At 44.9% G+C, this 14852-nt stretch overlaps 1 protein-coding gene across 1 annotated transcript in view; it reads left to right on the top strand.

The window, feature by feature from the left end:
- CACNA1B (calcium channel, voltage-dependent, N type, alpha 1B subunit) overlaps positions 1-14852 on the top strand; it is a 562801-nt gene that overhangs the window by 369345 nt on the left and 178604 nt on the right. The window contains exon 14 of the mRNA XM_015421148.1: positions 12001-12113. Coding sequence (XP_015276634.1) covers positions 12001-12113 — 113 coding nt within the window. The remainder of the gene's footprint in view (positions 1-12000; positions 12114-14852) is intronic.

Here is a 14852-nt window from a genome sequence, read left to right as displayed (position 1 = left end):
CATGGTCTCATTGTTAATAAGTACATACGGACATTTGGTTCTGATGCACACACAAGCTCTTCCCACATAAACAGCCACTGAAGAATCCTCTTTAACAGCGTCAAATTTACAAACAGTTTCTAATCCTTTAAGAGGAGCTACACAAGGGTGGTGTTTTTCAATGGCATCATCTTCACACAAGAATCCAAGGTTCGCTTTGTGCTTACATCCTTCCACATTAATAGTCTGCCATCCCTCTGGAGTAGCCTGCGCCCATCTATGACTGTCTCTGGCATATAGTACAGTGTCGGGGTCGGCCTGTAGTCCAAGGGGAACTACTGGGAAGATGCTGAAAGTTTCCTTGGAACTGGCGGTTATTATGATTAGTTCCAATGACTGACTGGCATTATGGTAAGTGGCGTTAGCCAGGCTCCACCAATCTACTAGTTCAGCTTCTCCTTGTGTTACATTCCTCTTTATTATTTCTTTAATTTCGAACGGAATTTTTCCGGACATAGCTTGAGTAAGAAGGCTAGTGGCTATGATCATGTTCATGGACTGCATCTGTGTGCATGCTAAAGCACGTGAAATATTCCTTTGGAGTGACTGTAGCTCTTTCATTAAGATTTGAAAATCATGCTCCATGATGTGCTCCCAATTTATTAGAATGGGGGTGGCATTCTGTTGGATATCGGATAGGGCGTGAAAAGACTGTGTGAGGGGTAGAGCCATATTAAAAATATCGGTCCCTACTTTGGAAGCTTTGTTCGCCAATATCTCCAGGTTGCCTGTGTTTAGAACTGAGATTCCCGTTCCTACGGGAGCAAGCCAATCTGCTAGGCTTCTTTTGGGGCGGCTCAGACTCTCTTCTGTCCTCCACAAAGCAAGCCAATTTTCCCAACCTTGTTTAAATGGTTGGAGATATGGAGCACATAGGGATCTTTGAGCATCGGCAGGCATTTCCAATTGAGTCATGTTAATTGTCACATTGCGCAGATGCATTTGTGGATACATTAATACCTTCTCTTGTTGATTATATTTTATGGTGTGGGAACCCACTATAGGATTAGTTAAGTTGTGAAGATCCCATACATTTTGTACTAACGGGTCAAAAGTGATAACAGTTTTGTTTTCTCCTCCAATTATCAATGTATAATTTCCTGGCACATGAGTGGTGTCTATCACCAACATTCCTAATAGAGTAAAATGACGTTTGGTAAGTATTTTTGTGCACGGGGTTTTATTCAAGTCAATCATCCAGTCTGGTGGTCCAATTAAGGATTCCACTGATTCATTAATTTTCCATATGGTGGAGGTCCAATTAATCAATTTAAATTCGTATGCTTTTTGGGTTGGGTCCGTGAGAGTCACAGGCAATTCTTCTGGCATACTTTCATTAGTGCCTATAGATAGAATTATCCTGAGAGGGTCTCCTTCGTTCCAAACCATAGCTGAGACTATAGCAGTTTCACATACTGCTTTCATGTCTATAGGAATTTTGTCATTGCACAAGATCGTTATTAATTGCGGGAGAAGGTCTCTTTTAAAGGGACATACCCACAATTGGTAGGGTGGTTTTTCTCTAGTGCAATTGATCAAATTGGATGAGCGACATTTCCGTATTACTTCTGGTGCCATAAGGCTGAAGCCTCTTTGTGTTACTTGCTCTAATGGCACTACACCATCTGCTAAGCATGTTAGTGGAATATTTTGAGATTGACCTCGGCATTTTTTTTTTTCGGCATTCCCATTGATAGAGGGTTTCTCCGAGAATGGTGGTTGACTGAATGTCCCTAATAATTATTAACACATGCACAAGCAGAAAACATAAGACCTTTCCTATATATACCCGTTTTGCACTGCGCTGAGTATCCATTTGTGTAAGTTCTGTAAGGCAAGGGATTATGTAATATACATCAACAGTGCGGAAATAGTGCCTCAAGTCGGCACTGATTGTTTTCTAAGCCATGGTCAACCCCGTAAAACACAAGGGCACGGTTTAGAAAGCAAAATAATCAATTTCTAACTTTGAATAGAATTATTTCCTCAGCCGGGAATCGAACCGGCTGCCTTTGGGTTGTGAGAAGGTGAAATCTCCGCTGCGCCACCGGCGGCTGTTAGTGGGAAGGGAGCTTTTGGTAATGAAGGCTTGCAAGTGCCTTTTCTCTTGTAGTTTTGAATCGGAAGGGTCAAAAGTTTAAACTCAAACGAGCGGCTCCGAAGTTTTCCGACCCTCCAGTCTTGTGACTGTGGGGGCCGGCTTGCATCTGCATATGTTAATGATGGGGTGAAAATGAGGCTTGATTGCCTGGGGCGTGCTTTGACCATAAATAACTTTTGAAAGAGCAATTTGTTTGCGGCAGGACTAAGGGGGTTTCTTCAATTATTTATTTGGCTCTCCACACCTGCCTTTATTGCGGATAGAAAAATTAGGTCCCCATGACCAGGAAAGATACCCAGGGGCATGACAACGGGTGGTTTGGGCCGAATCCAGTCATTAATCATCACACATTTTTGTCTCCACCCATCCCCCAGCAGGCACCCATCATCATCACAGAGGAACAATCTTTCTAAAAATCGCAATTTTTGGAGGAGGCTCGCTTAGAGAGCCTCCGCTATGGTGGTTATAAAAATAGAACAAACATCAAAACTAGCTAGCAATTTTCCCCAAGGTCTCTGCTTTCAAAGAGGCCTATCCTAGCTTGGGGTCTCTTATATTCCTCTGCTACTGCCATCTCACCTTTCCCTGCATTATTCTATGCTGGGAGGGCTATGAAAAGCATGCGCATAAGAGCATAAGGGTATTAGCGGTCGGCCGAATTTCAAATTTTTATTCCAAATTATATTGAAAATTCTGAAAATTTTTAAAAATTCTGAAAAATTAATAAAATACAGAAATACTTCCTCCTATCCCCCCTTCACTAATCCGTGTCATTCAGGACACGGGTTAGTGTCTCTTCAGAATGTAAGAAGGTGTCGGCTAAGGGAAAAGAGACCATAGGGTCAAACTCAGTTTGAGGAGGGAGGAATAATTGCTTGATCGTCACCACGGTGTGGACTGGAGCTGCGGGTTGTTGAGGAGGATCTGGCGGTTTTGGCGGAGGAAGTACCACTGGGTCTCCTTTCCACAGTTTCAATTGAGAAGAGTGGAAGTATTTGTTCCAAGTGCCTTCTTTGTTCTTTCTTGGAATCTGGACCTTGTACACAGCCGCAAACACTCTGTCTATAATTGGGACCGGACCCTCCCATTTGGCCATTAGGGCATGCTGCTTTCTGGAGAATTTCCTGTACATGACCTCTTGGCCCGGTTCCCAAATTTGGGGATTTCTGACCCAACCTAATCTCTTGTCCACTGCTAGTTGACTGTAACCTAGCATTTTAGCAACTTGAAGATGAATTTTCAATATTGATGTTGTCAGATTTTCCACCCAGACATCATTTGCGATTTTTGGATAGAGGTGTTCAGGCCAATCTGAATTAATCCAAAATTGTTCCGGGAGGCGCATTTTTCGGCCTGTCATGACTAGGTGAGGTGAGTACCCGTGTTTAGCAGTCGTGCCTCGGATAGCCATGAGAATGATAGGTAGTTTTTCATCCCAGTCCTTGCCTGAGGATTTCCCTATTTTTCTCAGGGCCTCTTTAAGAGTTCTGTTAGCTCTTTCCACAGTTCCGGAAGACTCTGGGTGTCTGGCCACGTGGAACCTTTGTTTGATTCCTAAGGCATTACAAAGTTGTTGGGTAACCTCTCCTACGAAATGGGTGCCTAAATCACTGTCTATGACTTTGGGAATGCCCCAGCGGCTAAAAAGACTATTGAACAGGATCTTTGCAGTTGTGGCCGCGGAGTTGTTTTTGCATGGAAAGGCTTCAATCCATTTTGAAAAAGGGTCAATCACAGTAAGGCAATATTTATTTCCCCGACATGTTGTGGGCAATGGTCCAATGAAATCTATTTGTATGCGCGCCCAGGGTCCTTCGATTCTTTGGTGCTGAATGGGTGCTTTTGGCCCCGATGGGTCAGCATTCACCATCACGCAGGCGAGGCAGTTATCTACCCAACGGGAGACATCCGCTCTAACGCCTGGCCACCATCCTGAGTCCAGAACACGCTCCAAAGTACGTTCCTTTCCCCTGTGCCCTTGTTCATGGATGAATTGAATTAGATCACTCCGGACCTCCATGGGTACTACCCAGTGGCGATTACCTTCGTAGTCTACAGCCCATATTACTCCTTCATATTCCACTATTTGGTATCTGCCTGTGGGGTCTTTTCCTGCAGAATAGAGCGCTTGGACATCTGCATCATTGCGTTGTAATTCACCCAGGTCTATAAAGACAGGGGGAAGTGGATCTCTGTTATGTTCTGCTTTCGCTTTGCTCCGGGTTATTACAGGGTACATTGGATAGTTTGGGGAATTTGGGGGGATGAAAAGAGAGGCGGTTTCTTTAGCGAGTCTATCTGCTTGTGCGTTCCAATGCGCGGCTTCGCTAGCCTGCTTTTGATGTCCTTTAACATGGAAGAGCTGCGTTGGCGCAGTTCTGGCACGTAAGAGCTCTGTAATATCTAGCCACAGATTAAGATGGGCGATTGGTCTCCCGTCTGCATGTTTCCAATCTTGTTTTTCCCAATGCAGAAGCCATATTGTAGCAGCTTTAGCCGTCCAGTCAGAGTCAGTGTAAATGGTGAGGGGACAGTCTAGCGGCTCATAAATGAGAACGGCTCGCAAGGCTGCTACCTCAGCTGCCTGACTAGAATGGGGAAGGATTGCTTCTTGTAAAGTGAACCCATCTTGGACCCGTATTGCTCCGAACCCTGTCTTGGCTTGGCCGTCGATGTGGAAGGATGAACCGTCACAGAACCAGCAGATGAACCCTTTCTGCAGTGCTTCCTCGAGCGGTTCTCCCCACACAGCGGGCCAGGGATGAGTGTCTACCACCGGAATGGGACATTCGTGTTCCTCCCCTGTGACAATGAGTCCATAGGGAGCTGGCGGATCTCGGACTTCTCTTTTGTATTCTATGTCTTTATTTACAAGCGCTTAAGTCCACTGGGCAATGCGGGCGTTTGAGACTTGCCCGTCTTGGATTTTCCTGGAGAGAATATATTTCAGGGGGGTGTGAGCGGTCTGAACAATGACTCGCGCACCTCCAATAATATATTCCCAGTGCGTCAACGCCCACACCAGTGCAAGACAAACTTTTTCACAGGGTGAAAATTTCATTTCTACCTGTGATAAGTTTCGGGAGGCATAAGCAACTACTCTATGCGTCCCCGTTTGCATTTGGGTTAGGGTTGCGCCTATGCTTTTGTCAGAGGTAGCCAACTGAATGTAAAATGGCTTGGTAAGATCTGGGTGCGCAAGCGCAAGCGCTGGCGCTGTGGCGAGGCTCTGTTTAAGACTTGCAAAGGCTTGCTGTTGTTCTGGTCCCCAGTGCCAGGGAGTGTGCTTTTTCAGAAGAGCATAGAGGGGTCTTGCTTTATCCGCGAAGGACTCAATAAAGTCCCTGGAGAAATTGAACGTCCCCAATAATGCTCTTAATGAGTGGAGGTCTGTGGGAGCTGGCAATTTAGCAATGGTCTCTAGGCACTGTGTGTCAGGGGCTCGGCTATCAGGTCCTAAAGTGAGGCCAAGATACTTAACCTTCGTTTGCGCCAATTGCGCTTTTTCTCTGCTTGCCTTGAAGCCCGTTTCTTCGATCAAACGGAGGACTTCTCGCGTGATCTCTTCGACTTCCTCTAGAGTAAAGGCATGTATTAAAATGTCGTCCACGTACGAGAGCACGTGATCTCTAGAGGAGGGCCGGAGGTGGTCCCACATTTGTACCACATGTGCATGGCAAATGGCTGGACTTGAATGGAATCCTTGCGGGGTCCGCATAAAGGTGTATTGCTGGCCTCGGAAAGGTGAATGCAAATTTGTACCAGCATGACTCATGTAGCCTCACAGAGTGAAACGCATTGGCCAAATCAATGACACTGTGGTAGCGAGAGCCGGCGGCTATGGCTGCTACAATCTAATTGTATTTCGCAACAATGGGGGCTACTGGGGGCGTGGTCTTGTTCAGAGCACGGAAGTCAACCGTCATCCGCCACGTGACCCCATCTGCCTTGAGAACCGGCCACAAGGGGGCGTTGCAGATGGATTGCATGGGGCGTATGACGTTCCACTTTAAAAGTCCCTCAATGGTTTTTGCTATGCCGGTTTCTGCTTCAGCGGGGTATTTATATTGTCGTTGAGGCGGAGGGTCTTTGCCTTCGATGAGAACGCAGGCATTTTTAACAGTTCCACACTCCGCTTTGTCCTTTATCCACACCCCTGGAAAGTCGCGGACCCATGGGTCGTCAATTATGGGCGCTAAGGGCAATGGAGCCTTTAAGGCGGCACAGCGATGGATGGCATTGATAAAGTCAGGGCCCCCTGGTACTTTCCAAAGAAAGCCATTGGCTAAATCAATGGTTATGCCATGGTCCCGAAAGAAAGAGACACCTAGAATCCCATCATCTTCTCCAGGATTGTCGCAGGCAACCACTGTGATGTCGAAGTTTCCTATTTTGATAGGAATATCCTTCCACACTTTTGCAGTATAATTGCCTCCGGCAAAACCTTTTAAAGAGATATTTCCATCTGTGGGTTTTCCTTTTTCTGCATGTCTTGGGTGCAGCACAGTGAGTGATGCTCCTGTGTCTACTAGTAAGTTCGCAGGCTGTGTATCCCCTGGAGTCCCTATGCCTGCATGTACCGTTGGTCTACCCCATGTGTCTGGCGTAAGTTTCGCTAGGACACCTTGAGGCAGAACCAGGGTCTCGGGGCACCTCTATTTCTCATGGAACGGGTTGTTGCCCGTCTTCTCAGTGGTAGTAACCACTGGAGCCATTGGAGTTTCCTCTAAGCGTTCATTGTCCAAAAGGGCTTGGAGCAAGAAGGCATCTGGTTGACCGTCAAATTGGTCCATGTCGAAGCCTCTCTTTTTCAGAGACATCCACATGTGCCAACGGAACGTATCAACAGTTGGTCCAGTCGGGTAGTTTTGGCGAGGAGCAGCAGAAGGAGCTTGCTGCGCTTGTTGTGTCGGCTGTGGCTGCTTAGCTTGGGGTTGAGGCGCATAAACATTCATTGGTCCTCCTGGTTGTTTGGGGTAAATCGGTTGTTGTGGCTCTGGGGGAGCTGAGGGTTGTGCCGGCTGCCAATGAGCCTGCGCGGGAGCAAAATTACGGTTCACCCCGCGGTTTTTGCCTCGGTATCCTCCTCTATTCCGACGGTTATTATTCCGTCCCTCGTATTTATTATTATTCCCATAATTATAGGGTTGTACTGGGGTGTACTGTGAATGCGGCCCGTTGTTTGCATAGGTGATGCTCTGGATTATTTCATCCTCGTCTTTATATTTATCCTTATGTTTCTTTCCTGTTTTAGCTGGTTTGACTGCGCCCGTGCTGCGAAGCAGCGTGGCGACTCTCCTTATTTTTACGAGGAGGGCATTCCAGTCAACGTCTGCAGGCGTTTCTACATTTAAGGCTAACTGGGTCTGGGCATTAAATCCTCGAATCAGAGCGTCCTTAAAAACTTTGTCGTCATAATCTGGGTAATTGTCCTTATCTATGTCCACCTTTTCAGCTAACACTCCAAGGAGTTGCTTTCTAGTTACATATGTCTCTGGGTCTTCTCCTGCGGCTTGTTGATCGATTACAAATGCGGCCTCTAACGACCGTTCAGGATTTAGGTGTTCTAAAACCACCTTCATCCATGTGTATTGATCTTCAGCTGTTAGGTTTTTAGCAGAGATCGCTGAATTAATGGCCGCTAAATCTGAGCCTGTGGCACAGCGTCTGGCTAATATAGACAGATCTTCCCCGTTTATATTGCCATACGCTGTACTGACTTTTGTGAGCCAGGCAATGGCGTTATCTCGAGTTAGAGTGCCAACTTGTTCAGCGATCGCCTGGGCCTCGTCCGGCTTCCAAGCCCGGGCTTCTGTTACAGATCTAACCGTTTTCTCTTCTCCCGTTTTTATTGTTTTTTCCATGGTATGCACCGGATTCATAGGACGAGTTTCGCATGATTTCTCAGATGCAATGGGAGAATCAGCAGAAAGTTCGTCCCCGAAATCGGGTATCTCTGTCTCATCTAAGGCTCCCGGATGGATAGCACAAATGAGAGCGTCTCTGGTTCCAAGCTTTGATTTAAGGGCTTGAATTTCTTTCTTACATGCATCATGATTAGCTACGGTCCAGCGCTGTTTTGCCTGCTCTGCCAAGTAGCGTGCAGCATGTTGAGCTGCTGCCAACTCCTTAGTGAGTGTAGCTACTTGTGCTTCCGCTTTCTGTGCTCTTTCTTCTGCCTGACCAGCTAAACGTCTAGCGTCTTGGGCAGAATTGGCAAATCCATTTTTTTCTAGGACTAAATTTAATTTTCCCGTATTTAATTTATTTAGTTCCTCTTCATGGTTCTCAACTAGGCAATCTAATTCATCCAGATGCGTTTGTTCCAAATGGCTAATTCTGGCTTGTAGGTGCGTTACTTCGCTATGTTCCTGCTTTACCTCTTTCCTTAATTGTTGGATCAGCAGGGTAGCTTCCTGCAGGGCAAGGAACAATGCCCATGTCCCCGCTCTGCCTTTTAGGGACATGGTTCTTTTTTTCTTATCACAGTAATCCTGAAATGCTTCTCGGACAGCTAATAAAGGATCCTCTGTTTTAAACGATTCCATAGCCCATGGAGAGATGCCTTTTTTTGTAATCCATCTCTCAAGACGAGGTAGATCCTCTAGGGTGCGGATCTTATTTGGCTCAGTAGAGCTCCCGTTCGCCATTTTAGTTTTTCCCTCGGACATTGTTGTTTCTATTTAAGATTTTGCTTAAAAGTTTTTATTTTTATTGGGTTTTTCTTTTTCTTTTTAGCTTTTTGCTCTCGGATGAGATAAGCTTTGAGCTTAATTACTCCTCAGTCCCAAGAGTTTTGGTTTTTAAGGCTAGAATATACTCCCCTGCCAAGATGACCAAAAACTATTTAAATTTGAGGTTTTTATAGGCTAGACAAAAGTCCCCGCCGGGATGACGCTCAGTAACCCTTTATTGGTTTTTCTAGGCTAGACCGCAGTCCCCGCCGGGATTACCATTAACCCTGTGGAGTTTCGAGTGTGGGCTTGGCCTAGACCTCACAACTCTAGCTGGATTACTCTCACTGAACCGGACCTTAGGTTTTTGGGCGTTCCACCCGCCGGGATGACCTTTAATTAACCCGGGAAGGCTTCAGGGCGACTTACAACCAGTGGATCCCTCGAGACAATATGCCTCAGCGAGTGGCTCCTTAGACTCACGTTAATTTATGCACGCTCTGCTTGCAAGTCAAAGCAAAAAGGGAACTTCCAGAGGACTGGAGGAGAGGTGGAGTCTTTTTTTTTTACGGCTCCGCTTTAAGCTATTTTATCGTTACAGGGGGAAGGGTGGTGTGTGTTAGTGTATCGTGGTGCGGATCCTGACACCCTACACTATCTTTCTGCAATTACCACCCACAAGATAGACTGAGAGACGGCTCGCAGGTAGCCTTTAGGACTTCACGTGGAGATCCCTTGCTATCGGAACACCTCTGGTCATCAGCTAGTCCTGGCAGAGGGTCCAGGGCGGCTGACCTCACGACTCTTTTGTGCTTATGGCAAGAGTCTCACGTTGAAGGAGAGACGGGGGAAGCCAACCCACAAAGATGCTCTCTAGAGCCACACACACAAGAACTCAATCACACGGTGATGTATATGCGCTTCACTAAACTATCGCTTGCTCTTCTCTACACGGAAACGCACGGCAAAGTTTCTCCTGTACGTCTGGTCGGCTGAATGTTGACACGTGTCGACTGCGTGTACATTCAGATGAGCAGGATCATCCCGGACGAGCCCCCAGATCTGTTAGCCGAATTGCTCTTTAGGAGAGGCAATTTGAACAGTTTAATAATCGGGATTCAGATCAAGTGTATACGCAGGATGGGCTAAGCCGTTACGCTTCAATGAAGAGACGAGACAGAAGTTTAAACAAATCTCTCTTTACTGAATATGTTGTTCAGACACACAAGAATAATAATAAAACCACTCAGGCATACAAGGACTAAGAAAACAAGGTAGATCACAGCACAGTCGCATTAGCAGGAATATCATTGGTGGGGAATATTTACCTATGTCGTAGCTCAGCTCCGAAACTTCCAGCGGGATGGGAGGGCGGAAGGGGTAGAAAATGGGGTAGAAACACGTGTATCCAGACCAGCCGGGAACACGTGGATTGACCTTAGCTGCAGACTAAGGCAAGGGGGTCAAGAGAGGTTCAAGCAGACAGGAAGAGGTCGTTGGTATGAAGGAGGGGCCCTCTCTTGGCTCTGTGCAAGATGTTTTAAGGTCTCGGCTGCGAGGGGAGGGGGTGGGCTCAAACGGATTACCAGGTAGCCCGACCCCAAAAGTCAGTGATTGGTTATGATGTCAATATTCAAACTATCGATTAACTAAAGGGGAGGTGTCTGGGCGGAGGCAGGAGGTACGTGCCGGGTCACCAGTAGCGCTGACGTGATGGTTGCTATGTGTAATAGACTTTCTATAGTTGGTCTGGCACGGGAGGACCTCTATTGTTAAGCTTGTCAGGTGTAGACATTCGGTCTGGGCTAGGCTTGATTAGCTTCGGGGTGGTGATCAACCTTAATGTTTGCATACATAAAGAGCTTAACAACTCCGGAGACTCTGCTGGCTAGGTGATAATCATCCTATGCAGCTGGCATTGTCTTTGCTTGTCCCCTGGTTGAACCCTGTGCTTCACAGTTTCTTCACTAGCCCTTGCTGTGTCAAGCATATGTCCATAAGCATAACTCATAACATAGTCCAAAATGGATGCCATTGGTAACATAAGGCAGTCCCTTTTTGTCTTGAAACCATTCTGTTGACCCTCTGGGACCAACCTCCTAACTCAAAGTTAGTTAAAGAATTAATTTCGATTTTGTTAGTAGCTGCCAGGTGTTTATTAGCACAATGTTGGAAAACTAATATAATCCCTTTGACAAAGCAATGGTTTCAAAAAATTTGGGACTATCTGGCCATGGAAAAGATTTCCGATCAGATCACAACTGCAGAAAATCCTTTATTCAAATCTTATTTTCTAGAGAAATGTTTCCCATTTTTGAACTACATGGAAAGTCATACAAAGGTTAAAAATCCACTTCCAAAGCAATATACTTGTTTAACCTTTTATTAATCTCTTTTTTATACTCTACCTTTTTTCTCTGTTGGTGGTGTTGTTGTTGTTGCTGTTACAATTATTGTTATGTAAAACTGGTCTGAGCTATATTGTAAAATTCGAAAATAAAAAGTTATTTTTTAAAAAACTAGGATGTTAAAAATGCAGCAATAGAGATTTGCTGATGCATTGATTGCACTTTAGAAACCAGACCAAGTAATTTTTAAATCCAGAATCTGAGGAGAAATTCGTAACAGGAGAATTTCAGAAGCTTGCTTATGGACAGAGTGCTCATATACTTGATTACATATGTACTGATAACCCATAACTCAGGGCTGTGTTCTGTGCTTAGCAAAGAGTTCAGTTGCAATTCTGAGCTGTTTTTTATATCAAAAGGCCAGTTTTTTTAAATGTATACATTTGCCATTTTAAACAGATGCACTTAATTCAGTTCAATTCAGTCTGCTTCCACAGGTCAGAGGGAGTAGAAAAGAACAACATGGCAGTGAAATTCTCTAATTCTTGAGTATTTTAGTCATTTTTTTGGCTTCTGTGATGTTGACGGTTCTTCCCATGCTTTCAAACCTACAGTCATTGTAAGAGCTAAAAACTTGTATTTTGAAAACTGAAGGTGAGACTTTCAGGATGCTGCTTGCCAGGCCTGATACTGATTTTACTGCAACAGCCTGGATAAGTGACACACACAGTCCTAGTCTGAGTACATGTTCAAAAGATTTGGAGGTCTTGACCCCTCTTTCTGCAAAGTGAAATTCTCTCTCCCTTATACTACTTCATCTCCCATGTTTATCTTGCAGGTGATTGTGGGCAGCATCTTTGAAGTCATCTGGGCTGCAGTGAAACCTGGAACTTCCTTTGGCATCAGTGTGTTGAGGGCTCTTCGGCTGCTGAGGATATTCAAAGTCACCAAGTATGTGGCAGGTTAATTTTTTGAATTGTGTGACTGTGACTCTTTAATGTGATGAGAAAGACCAGTGCCTGTAAAAACCAGACTTCCTGCTTTCCAGCTCTCTGTTCCTCTGTATGCCATACCTGTTACAAAAACATTTTTCTTTTGTTCTTCTAAACCAGAGTCTCCAACAGCAATAGAGATTAGTGAAGGGAAACTGAAAAAATGAAAAGAAAGTTAAGACCTTTTGGAGACAATCATGTGCTGCAGCAACTGCAGCTTCCTTTCTGGGAATCTGAAATGGAGCTCTCATCCCTTCACCCAATGAGAGTGCTTTTAGGATGTAGTCTCTGCATCCCCGACTTCCCAATTTGCTTGCTCTTCACCATGAAGCTGCTTTGCACTGGCCCATCTGGCTCAGTATTGACCTCTCCGACTGACAGTAGTTACTCCAGATTTCAAAGAGAGGCCTTCCCTAAAACCAGCTGCCTGAGATTCTTTTAAGGGATAATGGAAACAACGTTGGAGTCCAGGGGCACCTTTAAGACAAACAAAGTTTTAAGCAAGGTATGAGCTTTTGTGTGCATGCACACTTCTTCAGGTACAAAGTGTGCATGCACACGGAAGCTCATACCTTGAATAAAACTTTGTTGGTCTTAAAGGTGCCCCTGGACTCAAACTTTGTTCCACTGCTACTAGTGTTCCCTCTAAGCTGAGTTAGTGTGAGCTAGCTCACAGTTTTTTAGCCTCTGGCTCACACATTTTTGTCTTCGCTCAGGAAAAATGGCTCTAGAGCAAACTAATTTATGCAGCAGCCAAATAGCTTCCTCGCAGCTTGAATGCCAGTAGCTCAAAAGTAGATTTTTTACTCACAAGACTCCACAGCTTACAGGGAGCATTGACTGCTACCCACCTGGACCTATCAATCGAAACTGGGTCCTTCTGCATGCAAAACACATGCTCTGCCACTGTGCTAGGGCTCCTTCTGGGAATACTAAGCTTTTTCATGAGTGCATGAAACTGCTTCATACTGAAGAATAAATTAAGAGTCCAGTGGCACCTTTAAGACCAACAAAGTTTTATTCAAGGTATGAGCTTTCGTATGTACATGAAAGCTTATACCTTGAATAAAACTTTGTTGGCCTTAAAGGTGCCACTGGACTCTAAATTTGTTCTGCTGCTTCAGACCAACATGGCTGACCCCCTGGATCTGCTTCATACTGAATTAGACCACTGGTTCTTCTAGCCAGGCAGTGTCTACCTTAAAGTCTCAGCCAGGAGGCTTTCTCTGTCTTGCTAACTGAGATCCTTTATCTGGAAGCTTGAGCTTGGATATTCTATGTGTAAAGCAAGTGCTAAATTATGATCCATTTACTTCATTCTTGTTCTCCTCAACTGGCAGCAGCTCTACAAGGTTAGGACGAGGTCTTTCATGCTGTGCCGCATAGGGTCCTGTTAACTGGAGATGCCAGGAATTGTACCTGGGATCCTGCATTTGATTTATTTTGCCATGAACTGTGGCCTTCTGCTATCAGCTACAGGAGGCAGGGTTATATGAGGAAAGCAGAGAAATAGGTGAAGAAGTCAAGGGATCATGCAGTAAAACTCTTCATGTCATACAGCCTAGCAGTAGGCTGGCTCTACTGCCTAAGTTGTAAGCAATGTTCTCTCTAAGCTGTGGAGTCTTGTGAGCAAAAATTCTACTTTGTGAGCTACTGGCATTAAAGTTGTGAGTGAGCGATTTGGCTACTGCATAAATTATTTTGCTCTGGAGCCATCCTCCCTGAGCTAAGACAAAAATCTGTGAGCTGGAGGCTAAAAAAACTGTGAGCTAGCTCACACTAACTCAGAGGGAACACTGATTGTAAGGTATGTTTGGTTCCCCTGACCAGCTCTTTGGATGTTTTGGTCACGAGATCCTATTAGGATTGAATTTGCAATCAAGTGTTGTCTTGCTGCCATTGGAGTGCTCTTCAAACCCTGTTCAATAGGAGATCCAGTGAAAGGTCTGAGAAAATTCCCCACCCCTCTCATTTTTTCCCCTAACATCCCATGGATATGCATATTGGCAACTCCAGGATTCAAGGATATTAGGGAAAATGTGCCCATGTATTGAAAAATAGAAACAAACAAAAACAGTAGCAGAAAGAAACCCTTTCAGAACCACCCCTTTGTTTGCTGAAGAACACATTTTAAAACGTATTTAGCTTTTCATCACACAGCAGTCTAGTTTTGAAGGAGTTTTTCTCTTTTTGCTTCTTTGTTGCAGAAATACAAAATTGAACTCTTCTATAACATAGAGACAGAAAAAGCAGTGTCTTCAAAATTAGCCCTTTGTGTGTCCAAAATCTTTTTTTTTTCTTTTTAAAAAATTATATCAGCAAAGGGCTACTTTTGAAAGGGACTGCTGTTTCTTTTGTGGTGGTTTTTATGTTGTGAGGCATGAATGCACTTTGCCCAGGATCCTCAGATCTCAAGCTTGCAACAGTGCACCCATGGACCTTAAGTCCTGCACTTCTTTGACTGTAGTCTGTGCTGACACCATGGAAGCGTGGAGGAGCATTCTCTGTTTAATTCTTGGGTTCTGCTCCTCAAAGTTCCACAAAATTTAGTAGAAGCTCGTTGGAATGCAAAACCCCTAGATTAAGAAGTTAATGAGTTTTAATTGGATGAAGCAGGAGGAATCTACTCATCTCTATTGCAATATACCCTTGGAAAGTTTAAAAGTAGAAGTTGCTGCAAAAGGTGTTAGTGCGGTCT

This window comes from Gekko japonicus, unplaced genomic scaffold (genome assembly GCF_001447785.1).
Source record: "Gekko japonicus isolate JY-2015 unplaced genomic scaffold, Gekko_japonicus_V1.1 scaffold40, whole genome shotgun sequence".
NCBI classification, from domain to species: domain Eukaryota; kingdom Metazoa; phylum Chordata; class Lepidosauria; order Squamata; family Gekkonidae; genus Gekko; species Gekko japonicus.
The sequence above is the reverse complement of the archived record's forward strand: the minus strand, read 5'-3'. Positions and strand labels throughout refer to the sequence as shown.